Source organism: Salvelinus namaycush, chromosome 20 (genome assembly GCF_016432855.1).
Source record: "Salvelinus namaycush isolate Seneca chromosome 20, SaNama_1.0, whole genome shotgun sequence".
In the NCBI taxonomy this organism is placed as follows: domain Eukaryota; kingdom Metazoa; phylum Chordata; class Actinopteri; order Salmoniformes; family Salmonidae; genus Salvelinus; species Salvelinus namaycush.
This window is the reverse complement of record NC_052326.1, coordinates 36,657,283-36,672,909: the sequence shown is the minus strand read 5'-3', so window position 1 is coordinate 36,672,909 and position 15,627 is coordinate 36,657,283. Positions and strand designations below refer to the sequence as shown.

Here is a 15,627-nt window from a genome sequence, read left to right as displayed (position 1 = left end):
AAGTTGGCGTGCATGCCCCCGGCCCCCACAAGGAGTAGCCAGAGTGCGATGGGACAAGGATATCCCAGCCGGCCAAGCCCTCCCCTAACCCGGAAGACGCTTGGCCAATTGTGCGCCGCTCATGGGTCTCCCGGTTGTGGCCAGCTGCGACACAGCCCGGATCAAACCCGGATCTGTAGTGACGCCTCTAGCACTGCGATTTAGTGCCTTCGGCCACTCCGGAGGCCCCAAAACTGTGGAGTTTGAGTGTTTTTTGCAGCTCATTCCAGTCGCTAGATGCAGCAAAGGTTTCATTACTAAGCAGTCTTTGCAATACACCACACACACACACCATTAGATTTGCAGACATTAAAACATCTAACCTCATTTACCCAGACTCCCATTCAACACAGTTTGTATTGTCTCCAGCTCCATCATTCCCTGTCCAGGGTTTTCCCAATGGATATCCGGGGTATCCCATGAGAGCTGAATCCTCCCAGCCCTCTCTAACTGACGACCCACATGGCCACAGCCTCATGGGCCTGGATGACCAGGTAAGATTGACCCCTCACCGCTCCATTGTAGTTTTCACATTATAGTGACGAACCGAGCTGCACAGTAACCGCTGGTTACTCCTCACCTCGCAATGTGTGTAATATCCTCTCTGAGTCCTTCCTAATCTTGCTCTCGCTCTTTATCTTTCTCTTTCTTGCTCTCTTTCTCTCTTCCCATCTCTGCAGGCTCACACCTATATGAATACTGTTACTGTGGATGGGGAACTCTCCAGTCGACACTGTGTACACTCTCTACCTGAGGTGCGGCCCACCTCCTTCAACGAGTCAACCCGAGGAGCCATGCCTGTTGGGGGCCAAGGAGGTGGGAAGGCCAGCATGCACTGCTGCCCACTGGAGGAACAACGCAAGGAACCCCAGGTATTCCTCCAGCCCTCCTCTCAGGAGGTCAAATTCATGCTGGGACCCACCCCTGCACAGCGCCACCTGCTAGAGAGGGAGAGGCATGGGGGCCACAATCCCCATCTCATGCTGCCTGTAGAGGGCACCACAGGCTCAGAGGCAGAGGGGGACGAGCCTCCTCTGCACTTGTGCAACTCCCACTCCTACCACCACCCTCACTATCACCATGTGATGCACCGGCACCCTGGCCACGAGCACCAGGAGGGCTGCCAGGGCAGCCAGCTCACCTATGAGAACATCAACGGCCTGAGAGGGGGGCGCCGGATGAGACTCAGCCCCAGCAGCGTGTCCCAGTCTGTGGGCTCCAGCAGCAGCAGCAGCACCACCGGAGACAGTCACGCACAATCACACCCACACCCTCTCCAACCGCACCCCCACGGCCCATCCTCTCTGCCCCCTCAGGGGTACCCCTGTGAGCGGGGCGTAGGGATGGGCGGAGGTCACCGGCGGACAGCTCTGCTCAACTACGAGAACCTGCCGTCGCTGCCGCCGGTGTGGGAGTACCGCGCCCTGCATAAAGACGAGGAGCAGGACGACGATGACGAGGAACAGGATGAGGAGGAGTACGAGGAAGAGGAAGAGGACTTTGACGAGTACGAGTTTTCAGAGGGTCCTGGGACGCCCAACGGGTACCACCAGGACGGGCTGGGGAGGGGGGGAATCCACCGTGACGCCCTGCAGAACTATGTCAACACAGAGCAGGTCCAGCCCAGCCGGCTGCGACATGCCTGCCCCCCTCACCTCCAGGCCTGCCACCCCCAGTCGGACCGTGGCGGACGAATATTCAGCTTTGATTTCCGTAGGCGGCCGGGAGGAGGGTTTGGTCGGGGAGAGGGCTGTGAACACGGTCATATGACCCCATCGAGGCAACTCAACTATATCCAGGTGGACCTCGATGCAGAGCCGCCATGCCAGGCCCTCGGTGGGGGTGGAGGAGGAGCCCAGTCTCAGCACCAGCCACTACAGCCACAGCACCAGTGCCTGCCACCCCTCAAATGTGGCCCCCAGCAGGCCCCACGGCGCAGTGAGTTCTACGCTGTGATCGACCTGAAGAAGACAGCAGCCATGTCCAACTTGCAGAAAGCCCTCCCCCGGGACGATGGGACGTCGAGAAAGACTCGCCACAACAGCACAGACCTGCCTCTGTAGACGCAGTGAGGAGGAGGAGACAGAGAAAAATGAAGGGAGGGAGAAGAGAGAGAGAAACAGGCTTGGTTGGATAGACTGGTATAAGTAACTCAGCAGCACACTGGACCCCTCACTCTCATCCAGCCATCCACCTGTCCTTTTCTGTCCTGTTCTGTCCTGACCTGACCAGTTGGATCATATACAGGTACCTAATTAAAAAACTAATTGAAACCTATCCGTACATATTCCACTTGATGGAGCAAGATTGGTTTGAAGTTGCAATATTATTATGGGTCACTTTCTGACTGTGGTGAGATGCTGTCTGAGTTAGCAGCAGAAACCTTGGTCGTGGTTGGCTGGGTTTATGGTTAAAGCCTTTAGCTGCCATTGTTTATGGTCCTCATTCCATTATCATTCAGTGTTGTTGTTTTATTTATTTTACATCCCTGTTTACGAACATGAACTACTATCGAGTACAGGTTTACTAGTCCACATTGTTAAATTGACAGAACATTTCCTGATATGAAAAATAGTTTATTATTCCCTCAATTGTATTCTAATAATGTGCATTCTTCACCTCACAAGCACTTATTTTGGCCCTGTGACTGATAGAAAGGACAGATGATGATATATATTTATAACTATCTGCCTTCAGGAATTAGTACAGATCAGTACAGTTTGCACATAATCCTTTGGAATTGTAAAATCGTACATCCTATCGAGTATTATATTTTGAGTCTAAAAAAGACCTCACAGCAGATTTCTTTTTTTATGTATCAATTTTCTCTCTCCTCAAGATTAAATATAAATCTTTCACGTTGAAATTGTATTTCAAATGGAAATAATAGTTTTCCTTCATATAATGATAGTGTGTTGATAGACGTTCAGCATCCTCTACTGCCCCCTACACACAGATGATTGAATTGACCTCTGACCACATATCATTCCACTTGAATAAGGAATCCATATCTAATTCCTAAACTATGCTTACCTTTGCACTTTTTACCTTCGGGGTCAGACACTGGCCACTGATGTCCCCAAAGTTCAGAATCCCTCTGCTCTGGAGTAACAGTAAGGTTGTGCTCTGACAAACTCCTTAGAGATGGTGATGTCATCACACAGGCCCAAACTATGTATGGATGTTGTTGTTTTTGCAACATTATAGAGACCAATAGCAACTGGAATTTTTCGGAGCAGAATTTGATAATGGCTTGAAGATAATACAAATAACCTCACATAAAAAGTAGGTCTTCTTGTTTACTATTTTAGTAAGTATCAGATTGATAACTGAGGGTCTGAGGGGAATATATCACTATGTGTAATGTTAGCTGTTTATGGAAAGTCTATCAGTGAACATTTGACTGAGGATATTATTTTATTTATTCATTCATCGAGATGTCTATATTGTGATTGTTTTGCAAAAAAATGTGACGACCAGTTTTTCATAATCCAGTCAGTTGGTGATTTGGAGACCAAAGTATCACCAGTCATCAGCACACTGTCTGGGACACCATTGTAATACCATTGTTATGCCTGTAATTAATAACATTACATTCTGAAGAAGACTGTATTAACATATTAAAGTGCCAAATCTTTAGTTACCTGTATGAACATTATGAATCAAATCAATGTTCCATTAGGATTTGTAGAAGAAAACTTGAGGGCTAAGAGGCAAGAAGGAGTTAGCCTACATGTCAAAAACAAAACAAAAGTTGGAGTTCAAGGGCCAGTTTATTAGGTACACCTATCTAGTACCGGGCCTGACCCCCCTTTGCCTCCAGAACTCTTCAGAATTCTTCTGGGAATGGAAACGTTGCTCAATTGGTATCAAGGGATTTTGCATGACGCAAAAGGAACCGGGATTCGTGGGATCAGGCGTACATTTATTTATTTATAACTGGGGACGATTCTTCTTGTTTTTTCTGCTTGTTTTTAGCTGATAGGGGTGGAACCCGGTGTGGTCGTCTGCTGCAATGGCTCATCCGTGACAAGGGCCGATGAGTTGTGCGTTCCGAGATGCCGTTCTGAACACCAATGTTGTACTGCCCTGTTATTTGCCTGTTTGTGGCCCCGCCTGTTAGCTTGCACGATTCTTGCCATTCTCCTTTAACCTCTCATCAACGAGCTGTTTTCACCCACAGGACTGCCACTGACTATAGATGTTTTTAGTTTTTCGCACCATTCTCGGTAAACTTTAGACACTGTCGTGCATGAAAAGCCCAGGAGGACCGGCCGTTTCCATCATATCACGCTGAAAGTTGCTTAGGTCACTCGTTTTGCCCAATTCTAACATTCAATCGAACAGTAACTGGATGCCTGTCTGCCTGCGTTATATAGCAAGCCACAGCCACGTGACTCACTGTCTGTAGGAGCGAACCATTTTCGTGAACGGGGTGGTGTACCTAATAAACTGGCCTCTGAGTGTATGTATCAAGAGTAGGAGTGCTGATCTAGGATCAGGTCTCCCCTGTCAATGTAATCGTATTAATTGTGATCTAAAACGCAGCATTCCTACTCTGTGACTCTTGATACATATGGCCACAGGATTTAAATTGTTAACCCTGTGTACTCCTCCTCATGAATCTGTCTAGCTGATTCTTAACTGGGCAAGAAAGACACATTTCACCTCATAGGCTAGGTTATACATCGACAGCCATATTGGAGTGAGACAAAGGATTGGTTGGATCTATCCAGTCATCACAACTCCACTGGTTTTATGCTGCTATAAACATATTGAGACAGTATGTAAGCTATTTGTCACAGAAGTTCAGACCGTAAGAAGAGGTCACTCAAGATCAGTGCATATGGGCTACCGGTATGGAAAGAAATTTGTTTTTAATTCAAGGAAGTTGTAATTTCTCATTTCTATTTCTTATTTCTCCTCATTGGTGTGATAATCATCCTACCAAACCTTGTTTTCATTACGATCTGGCTGTCTAATCTGAAGTAAAGTGGCTGAAGGTGCAGCACAGGCCTAGCAACTGTAATCCACATAACTGTATTTCATCTGATGGAAAGAGATATGTAGGTCTACTCTCTGTGGACATTTTTCAGACAGGGATATATCCATTTGTACACATCTTTTCATGATACATTTTAAAGGGTGTTTACATTTCGCAATAATGGTTTAATAGAGTTGTATTGATTGAGATGAGGTTTATTCAGTCCAATGTGTGTGAGGTTTGAGGTGTGTTGTTGATGGATCTGCAGGTCTGTTGTATTTGATCCCTATTTTTATGTGAATCGACATTGTAATAACTAAGACCTTTGTCTGTCAGTTGATAATAATACAACTTTATTGTATACATGCTTAAATTAGAATGTGGAAAAATGCATGTTTCTGTTTTCTTGATTGTCTTATATACAGCAGATGTGCGCTTATTTTACACATGACTTAACTGTGCCATAAGGGACTGTTGCCAAGCGTTCTGATAGATGTGTGTGGGTGGCTCTTGAATGTTGAAGCCTTTTAAAGGGCCAGGTTAGGTATCAGGAGGCGTATGGCCAAGATATCTGTGTACTGTATTTGACTGTTGATCTAGGCCCATTCATTAGTCAGTCATTGTTATCAATTTGGTACACAGGAATAGTACCTTAAGATGTGGAAGTGTACCTACCCTATGCTAAAGTCATACTGTATCTTGTTATATCAATGTTGTCACATTGATGTACCTTCAAAATGAGAGAAAAGATTAAGGATTGGCCAGTAGTGCTAAGCGATTAGCCGACATTTCGGTTTATGTTCAGTTTTTAATTAACGACATAGACTCAATTATTTTAATTCCATTTCGTAAATATTTCTTGCTCTTACCAGAGAAAGATGCCAAAGCGAGAGGTTTCACTGTCGCAAAATATGTCCAACATAAGCCCAATTCCTTTCTATATATGGCCTTATTTAAAATTTAAGCTTGTCGCCTGCCTTACGGGCTTTTGGACAACGACTCCCATTGTTAGTGCGGAGACTTCATTACGTATTGATCTCTGGCTCAACGTCGGGTTTCTCTTCAGAGATCAAGTATGAGCTGTGGGACGTTGCAGGGAGGGGGTAAATAACTACAATGACCAGAATCCATTGCGCCTTCAACGGCCTGTTCACATTGGTTCAAGCCTGTGGGACCGGCAGAATGAGAAGGAAAGAAAGACAGAAGTTCATAGAACGCGTCACGAACGAGGGAACAGTTATTTAGGTATCTACCCGACCGAAAATTAATCTAATCGATTGATAGTTGTTATTCATCAGTCTTAAAAGTGTGCCTTATCTACTTTGAAGAACAACTGAAACAGTGATTTAGTCAGACAGCAGCCAGCTAGTTAGGCTGCTAGCCTAAATAGGATGAATCTTTAGGGAGCACAGAGATAGATGGATAGATGGCTGGCTGGCTGGCTGCTAATGTGATGACGATTTGGGATTAAATGATAAATCCTAAAAAATTATAAACTGGGTGGTTTGAGCCCTGAATGCTGATTGGCTGACAGCCGTGGTATACCACGGGTATGACAAAACACTTATTTTTACTGCTCTAATTCCGTTGGTAACAGTTTATAATAGCAATAAGGCACCTTGGGGGTTTGTGATATATGGCCAATATACCACGGCTAATGGCTGTGTCAAGGCACTCCACGTTGCGTCGCACTAAGAACAGCCCTTAGCCGTGGTATGTTGGCCATATACCACACCCACTCAGGCCTTATTGCTTAAATATACACTACTGAAATATTTGATTCATGATTACGGATGGTGCATTAAAAAGTGGTAAATAGTAATGGGCAGTCACTACCATCATTTGGGTTTTAATAATGAAATAATAAAGTCATCGTACTAAAAACAAATATGGAATATATTCTACCAAAATATGTTATTTAAAGATGCACTATGCAGAAATCGCACTGGCATTTCCTGGTTGCTAATATTCTAATAGTTTGCCTAATTTCAGTTTATGTATAAATCGCTGTGAAATATATTTCCCATAACCAAAAATATTGTATTTTCAGCTGTTTGAAGCTGGAGTACAAAACTGAAAGTAAAAGACGCAAAACTAAACTTAAGAATGATTTGAATAAAAATAGTTAACATAAAACCGATTTACTGCTTCTTAGACTTGTTTTCAATGACAATGACAGATCACAGCTTAATAAGTGATAGTAATAGGCAGTCACTACCATCAATTGTTGTTTTCTGTGTTTTTACAGCATTCAACCCACATTAATGTTTTAAAAAAATCAAAAACCGTGATTATTTTCTCAAACCGAAACCAAACCGACCTCAAAAAGCACTAATCGCTCAGCACTACTGGCCAGTAACACATGACTTATGTTTGAATAAGAAAACACTTAATTAAGGCCCAATATATGGCTAATAAGACATAATAAAGGCCTTTATGAGCTATGTACAGCATATCCACCAGAGGAGGCTGTTGGGAGGAGCTAAAAGATTACGGGCTCATTGTAATGACTGGAATGGAATTAATGGAGCGTATCAAACATGGAAACCACATGACTGACTCTGTTCCATTGATTCCATTTCAGCCATTGCAATGAGCCCATCCTTCTATAGCTCCTTCCACCAGCCTCCTCTGATATACACACATATAAACTACAACTTAGTGGCTAATATGTGTATCTTAAAATAAAGTTTTACCATAATTTAATTCAAACAACAGGTTTTTGCCCTCTTTTCTGTAATTTCATTACAACTGCCTGACAGGCAGATCGCCATCAAGTGGTGTTTCTTGCCACAATGATGGGGATTATTTGAAAATAAGTAATTTTCCTTCCACAGCCCCTCGAAATGTCGCTCTAGGTCCAGAATGCACTTAGTGCCATAATGTTACCAAGGTACTAACAAAGTAGCTCAAAATCTACGAAATGTTACAGTGACTTGGTACTGTATTTTCTTAATGTTTTTTTGTTTGTTTATTTATTTACCATTGAATGCATGTGTGATATCCACTGTTGGGTGACGATGATATTGACAGGAGTCCGTTATTTTCATCCAGTCACATGCTAAGCTAACACTCTTCTAGTCCAATAAGACCAGATCAATGGAAACCTGTTGAACCTGTATGTTAATGGTGATAATAAAATGTATGTGATGGAATTTGTGCTGATTGGTTGATAGAAATTTGGGGTGGGCCAAACTAATTGACTGTGATGTACACTAATATTGACTGAGTGCCAAATGTCTTTGAGTACGATGACTTTGACCAAAGGTCAGGGACACAACTTGCTGAGACTCACCAGGAACTCTATAGGATTCTCCTTGAGAGACACCCTCTGGTCTTGGTTTTACCTGCGGTATGAATGTAATAAGCAAAGAGAGACTCTGTATAGCTGAAGGGCAACTATGCTTAATGTTTCTATCCTTGCTGAAAACAGAAAAGTGAGTGTTCAAAAGTTCTCAATTTAAAAATTTGCTATGCGAGTTTCTTCTTCGTATATATTTGCATTTCTTGTAAGTATGTGTCTCTCGGTATGTACATAATATATATGGGTATGATGCAGTGAAGGTCTTCTCTTGTCTTCATTGGAGCTACTGTAACTAAGCTATTTTTGCTACATCTGTTGAAATGTGGAAAGATGAAACTCATAACATCTCATTATATTTGGGGAATAAAAAATGTCATATACCATCACTCTGAGAGAAGATGACCCATATATTACAGGATGTTATCTGTACCCCTCCTGTTCCTGTCCCAATACAAAACTTAACAGGCATGCCATTTCGTAAATGAAACTATTTTGATGAATGCCATAATGGTGAATACATGCCATTTGGTGAGAGTTATGGTATATAAACCATTGAAGAGTGTGACTTGTACGAAAAATATGTATGTGACTAAATGTAATGTCAACATTAAAATTAAACTGTAAAGAACATAGTCATCAAAATAATATTTTAATCCGAAGCAGATTTTTTTTTACACTGAATCATTCCATTGGAGGAAATGATCAATAGCTGCCTGTACCTGTTAAAATTGCCCACAGTAAGATTGGAGTATGTACATTTCAATGGAATATTACTTCATAATAATCTTGTTTTACAAAAAACCTGAAATTCAACATTACATACATTTTTAGACTGCTTTTGGCAGGTGAAATATTGTTTACTACCTTACTTTGAGCATGCACTTGGCGTCTGCCTGTGTAACACGTTTTTATAATTTTTTGTACAGAGAGCATGGTCTTGTAAGTACTAGAGATTTTGATCCAGCTGTAAATATGCTTTATATAGTTGTCTTGTTGTGTTGATACGTCTGTCTTGTTTCATGGCTAATGATCCATTGTGTCATAAAGAGGAATCTCACAAATAAAGAAGAGTTTTTATTGTTTTTACTCCGTTTGGTGTAAGCAATATAAGATGCTAGAGGAAAGGTTCCAACTGATCTTAGAATCCATAATGCATGTTTGTAGTGGTAACAGAAGAACCCATCCTGTGTAACAGAAGCTAACATTGTGAATGTTATTGAGCATTGACATCCTATAGGCCAGTGTTCCTGAGGTGACACTAGTTTGTCACTTCTACAGTGCTATTTTGAAGCAGCCCCCCAAGGAGGAAAGATTGTAGAAGTAGCTTACCAGTCCCTGATCAGAGTATATGAGCGGAGTGTGCCCAATTTGACATGGAGCAAGATTCCCAAAGGCTAGTTTGTCAGCCTTCTTGCCCGCTCCAATGGCGCTCACTTCAGGAGCTCAGGGCATGCCTGCCCCAGCATTTTTTATTTTACCTTTATTTAACTAGGCAAGTCAGTTAAGGACAAATTCTTATTTCCAATGACGACCTAGGAATAGTGGGTTAACTGCTTTGTTCAGGGGCAGAACGACAGATTTTTACCTTGTCGGCTTGGGGATTCAATCTTGCAACCTTTCGGTTACTAGTCCAATGCTCTAACCACTAGGCTACCTGCCGCCCAATTTGCAGTCTACTTGTGTGTTGCTAATAGCCCCTTGCTTTAGCTACTGTCATGGAGTTCGCTAAATATTTTCATAAAGAAACTGATAAAACACACAGGCGCTAAATCAATGTGACTTACAAAGATGAGGACCAAGAGCAAGAGAGGGAGTGCGGTGATGTAGTGTCCACTGTTATGTGTAAGGCTTGGATGCCACCTGCTTGTACACTCTAAAAATTAGGGGTTCCACAAGTGTTCTTCTAAGAGCCTCAAAGTTCTTCAAAGAACCTTAGGGTTCTTGGCACTGAAAATTGCCCCCAAAAGTTTCTTCCAAGAACCCCATAGGAGGTGGGGTTCATCGAGGTTGGGGGTTCTTGCAGGAACCTAACTGCCTAACTGAAACATTTGGATTTTCATTTGAAAGGACAGCAGGTGCAGGCACTTAATTGGGAAATGTTAAGATCTCCTCAATTTAAGGTAAGGTTTGTACCTTGTATTATATAAATGGATATTGTTTTATGATGATACCATATCTTTTCATATTTGTGCAAATCATTCTAAAACAGAAAATGGACACCACAATTCAATGGATATCAATCAACAAAGAGCTAAGAATATGTAGGCTATAAGAATATTTTGAAGTCTAGCTGTATTGGGTGCAGGTGACTGATCTGCTCACTTTTGTGTGTAGGTCTGTAGGTGTACAGATGAGGAGGTATACAAAGGTATGTCAATTAGTATTGGTATGTTATGCAGATCACATTTACCATCCTCCCTTACCTCTTCAATAAATATACCATAGGCCTCTACATTATGGACAAGGTATGGGTGTGAAAACAGTTTTTTTTCACTCACATTTACCACAAAAACCAAGGTACAGTTGAAGTCGGAAGTTTACATAAAACTTAGCCAAATACATTTAAACTCAGTTTTTCACAATTCCTGACATTTAATCCGAGTAAAAAAATCCCTGTTTTAGGTAAATTAGGATCACCACTTTATTTTAAGAATATGAAATGTCAGAATAATAGTAGAAAGAATTATATATTTCAGCTTTTATTTCTTTCATCACATTCCCAGTGGGTCAGAAGTTTACATACACTCAATTAGTATTTGGTAGCATTGCCTTTAAATTGTTTAACGTGAGTCAAACATTTCGGGTAGCCTTCCACAAGCTTCCCACGATAAGTTGGGTGAATTTTGGCCCATTCCTCCTGACAGAGCTGGTGTAACTGAGTCAGGTTTGTAGGCCTCCTTGCTCGCACACACTTTTTCAATTCTGCCCACACATTTTCTATAGGATTGAGGTCAGGGCTTTGTGATGGCCACTCTAATAGCTTGACTTTGTTGTCCTTAAGCCATTTTGCCACAACTTTGGAAGTATGCTTGGGGTCATTGCCCATTTGGAAGACTCATTTGCGACCAAGCTTTAACTTCCTGACTGATGTCTTGAGATGTTGCTTCAATATATCCACATCATTTTCCATCCTCATGATGCCATCTATTTTGTTAAGTGCACCAGTCCCTCCTGCAGCAAAGCATCCGCACAACATGATGCTGCCACCCCCGTGCTTCACGGTTGGGATGGTGTTCTTCGGCTTGCAAGCATCCCCTTTTCCCTCCAAACATAATGATGGTCATTATGGCTAAACAAGTCTATTTTTGTTTCATCAGACCAGAGGACATTTCTCCAAAAAGTACAATTTCTGTCCCCATGTGTAGTTGCAAACCGTAGTCTGGCTTTTTTATGGCGGTTTTGGAGCAGTGGCTTCTTCCTTGCTGAGCGGCCTTTCAGGTTATGTTGATATAGGACTCGTTTTACTGTGGATATATATACTTTTGTACCTGTTTCCTCCAGCATCTTCACAAGGTCCTTTGCTGTTGTTCTGGGATTGATTTGCACTTTTCGCACCAAATTACTTTCATCTCTAGGAGACAGACTGCTTCTCCTTCCTGAGCGGTATGACGGCTGCGTGGTCTCATGGTTTTCAAACTTGTGTACTATTGTTTGTACAGAGGAATGTGGTACCTTCAGGCATTTGGAAATTGCTCCCAAGGATGAACAAGACTTGTGGAGGTCTACAATTTTTTTTCTGAGGTCTTGGCTGATTTCTTTTGATTTTCCAATGATGTCAAGCAAAGAGGCACTGAGTTTGAAGGTAGGCCTTGAAATACATCCACAGGTACACCTCCAATTGACTCAAATGATGTCAATTAGCCTATCAGAACCTTCTAAAGCCATGACATAATTTTCTGGAATTTTTCAAGCTGTTTAAAGGCACAGTCAACTTAGTGTATGTAAACTTCTGACCCACTGGAATTGTGATACAGTGAATTATAAGTGAAATAATCTGTCTGTAAATGTCACGCCCTCAAGGTTTTACTGTTAACCTATAAAGCGTTACATGGGCTTGCTCCTACCTATCTTTCCGAGTTGGTCCTGCCGTACATACCTACACGTACGCTACGGTCACAAGACGCAGGCCTCCTAATTGTCCCTAGAATTTCTAAGCAAACAGCTGGAGGCAGGGCTTTCTCCTATAGATCTCCATTTTTATGGAACGGTCTGCCTACCCATGTGAGAGACGCAGACTCGGTCTCAACCTTTAAGTCTTTACTGAAGACTTATCTCTTCAGTAGGTCATATGATTGAGTGTAGTCTGGCCCAGGAGTGTGAAGGTGAACGGAAAGGCTCTGGAACAACGAACCGCCCTTGCTGTCTCTGCCTGGCCGGTTCCCCTCTCTCCACTGGGATTCTCTGCCTCTTACCCTATTACAGGGGCTGAGTCACTGGCTTACTGGTGCTCTTTCATGCCGTCCCTAGGAGGGGTGCGTCACTTGAGTGGGTTGAGTTACTGACGTGATCTTCCTGTCTGGGTTGGCGCCCCCCTTGGTTTGTGCTGTGGTGGAGATCTTTGTGGGCTATACTCGGCCTTGTCTCAGGATTGTAAGTTGGTGGTTGAAGATATCCCTCTAGTGGTGCGGGGGCTGTGCTTTGGCAAAGTGGGTGGGGTTACATTCCTTCCTGTTTGGCCCTGTCCGGGGGTATCATCGGATGGGGCCACAGTGTCTCCTGACCCCTCCTGTCTCAGCCTCCAGTATTTATGCTGCAGTAGTTTATGTGTCGGGGGGCTAGGGTCAGTTGGTTATATCTGGAGTACTTCTCCTGTCTTATCCAGTGTCCTGTGTGAATTTAAGTATGCTCTCTCTAATTCTCTCCTTCTCTCTTTCTTTCTCTCTCTCGGAGAACCTGAGCCCTAGGACCATACGTCAGGACTACCGGGCATGATGACTCCTTGCTGTCCCCAGTCCACCTGGCCTTGCTGCTGTTCCAGTTTCAACTGTTCTGCCTGCGGTTATGGAACCCTTACCTGTCCCAGACCTGCTGCTTTCAACTCTTAATGATCGGCTATGAAAAGCCAACTGACATTTATTCCTGATTATTATTTGACCATGCTTGTCATTTATGAACATTTTGAAAATCTTGGCTCTCTCTAATTCTCTCCTTCTCTCTTTCTTTCTCTCTCTCGGAGGACCTGAGCCCTAGGACCATACGTCAGGACTACCGGGCATGATGACTCCTTGCTGTCCCCAGTCCACCTGGCCTTGCTGCTATTCCAGTTTCAACTGTTCTGCCTGCGGTTATGGAACCCCTACCTGTCCCAGACCTGCTGTTTTCAACTTTTAATGATCGGCTATGAAAAGCCAACTGACATTTATTCCTGATTATTATTTGACCATGCTTGTCATTTATGAACATTTTGAAAATCTTGGCTCTCTCTAATTCTCTCCTTCTCTCTTTCTTTCTCTCTCTCGGAGGACCTGAGCCCTAGGACCATACGTCAGGACTACCGGGCATGATGACTCCTTGCTGTCCCCAGTCCACCTGGCCTTGCTGCTATTCCAGTTTCAACTGTTCTGCCTGCGGTTATGGAACCTCTACCTGTCCCAGACCTGCTGTTTTCAACTTTTAATGATCGGCTATGAAAAGCCAACTGACATTTATTCCTAATTATTATTTGACCATGCTTGTCACTTATGAACATTTTGAACATCTTGGCCATGTTCTGTTATAATCTCCACCCGGCACAGCCAGAAGAGGACTGGCCACCCCTCATAGCCTGGTTCCTCTCTAGGTTTCTTCCTAGGTTTTGGCCTTTCTAGGGAGTTTTTCCTAGCCACCGTGCTTCTACACCTGCATTGCTTGCTGTTTGGGGTTTTAGGCTGGGTTTATGTACAGCACTTCGAGATATTAGCTGATGTACGAAGGGCTATATAAAATAAACTTGATTTGATTTGATTTGACCTTAGTTATCTTTGATTTCTTTATTATTTTGGTTAGGTCAGGGTGTGACATGGGGGATGTATGTGTTTTGGCTTGTTTAGGTTTTTTTGTATGTTTATGGGGTGTTTACTAGTCTAGGTGTTTGTATGTCTATGGTTGCCTAGATTGGTTCTCAATTAGAGGCAGCTGTTTATCGTTGTCTCTGATTGGGAACCATATTTAGGCAGCCATATTCCGTTGGGTATTTTGTGGGTTATTGTCTATAAGTAAGTTGCCTGTGTATGCACTTGTTTAATATATAGCTTCACGTTCGTTTGTTGTTTTGCATAGTTTGTTTAAGTGTTCTTCGTTTCGTTAAATAAATAGAAGAATGTATTCTTATCACGCTGCACCTTGGTCCTCCTCTCTTCATCCAAACGACGAACGTGACAGTAAACAATTGTTGGAAAAATGACTTGTGTCATGCACAAAGTAGATGTCCTAACCGACTTGCCAAAACTATAGTTTGTTAACAAGACATTTGTGGAGTGGTTGAGAAACTAGTTTTAGTGACTCCAACCTAACTGTATGTAAACTTCCGACTTCAACTGTATGAATACTGTTGTGTGCATGTTTTGTTAATCATCTGTATAATACTTTTTTTGGGATTCACAGACTTCACTCTTCCTACACCTCTGATGAAGATAAGAGGAAACCTGTTCAATCACCATGCACTGCAAAATCATTCTGGTTATGATATGGAGAACATCAACACATTAACATCAACACGCCAGAGGATAAATCATTCTGGTTATGATATGGAGAACATCAACACATTAACATCAACACGCCAGAGGATAAATCATTCTGGTTATGATATGGAGAACATCAACACATTAACATCAACACGCCAGAGGATAAATCATTCTGGCTATGGATATGGAGAACATCAACACATTAACATCAACACGCCAGAGGATAAATCATTCTGGTTATGATATGGAGAACATCAACACATTAACATCAACACGCCAGAGGATATACCCATTATACTTGGGGCTCTGCTGGGAGTTTACCTCATATTTAGATATTTTTATTCTGCTTTGCCACTGAAATCATAATCAACACTGACAACTATAATATTATGTTATTGTTGTTAATGTTATGCATATTATTAATAATACAAATATTAGGGGAGGGGGTAGTTCAAAAATGAACCCCAAAAGGAACCATTAAAATGAGTTCCTAAAAAGGGTTATTCTAAGAACTTATTGGGGTTCCCCCACAGTTTCAATTTGAAGAACCCCGAAAGGATTCTCCAGGAACCTTTTTTGTTTTTAGAGTGCACATTATGTATGATATGTAATGGTGTTAATCCCAGGGTTAGGTAGCA

At 42.6% G+C, this 15,627-nt stretch overlaps 1 protein-coding gene across 1 annotated transcript in view; it reads left to right on the top strand.

Moving 5' to 3' along the window:
• Positions 1-2,102, top strand: part of LOC120064791 (fibroblast growth factor receptor substrate 2-like) — a 49,243-nt gene extending 47,141 nt beyond the window's left edge. Inside the window, exons 5-6 of the mRNA XM_039015393.1 lie at positions 409-533; positions 720-2,102. Of these exons, the coding sequence (XP_038871321.1) occupies positions 409-533; positions 720-2,102 (1,508 nt within the window). The remainder of the gene's footprint in view (positions 1-408; positions 534-719) is intronic.
• The last annotated feature ends 13,525 nt before the right edge of the window (positions 2,103-15,627 follow it).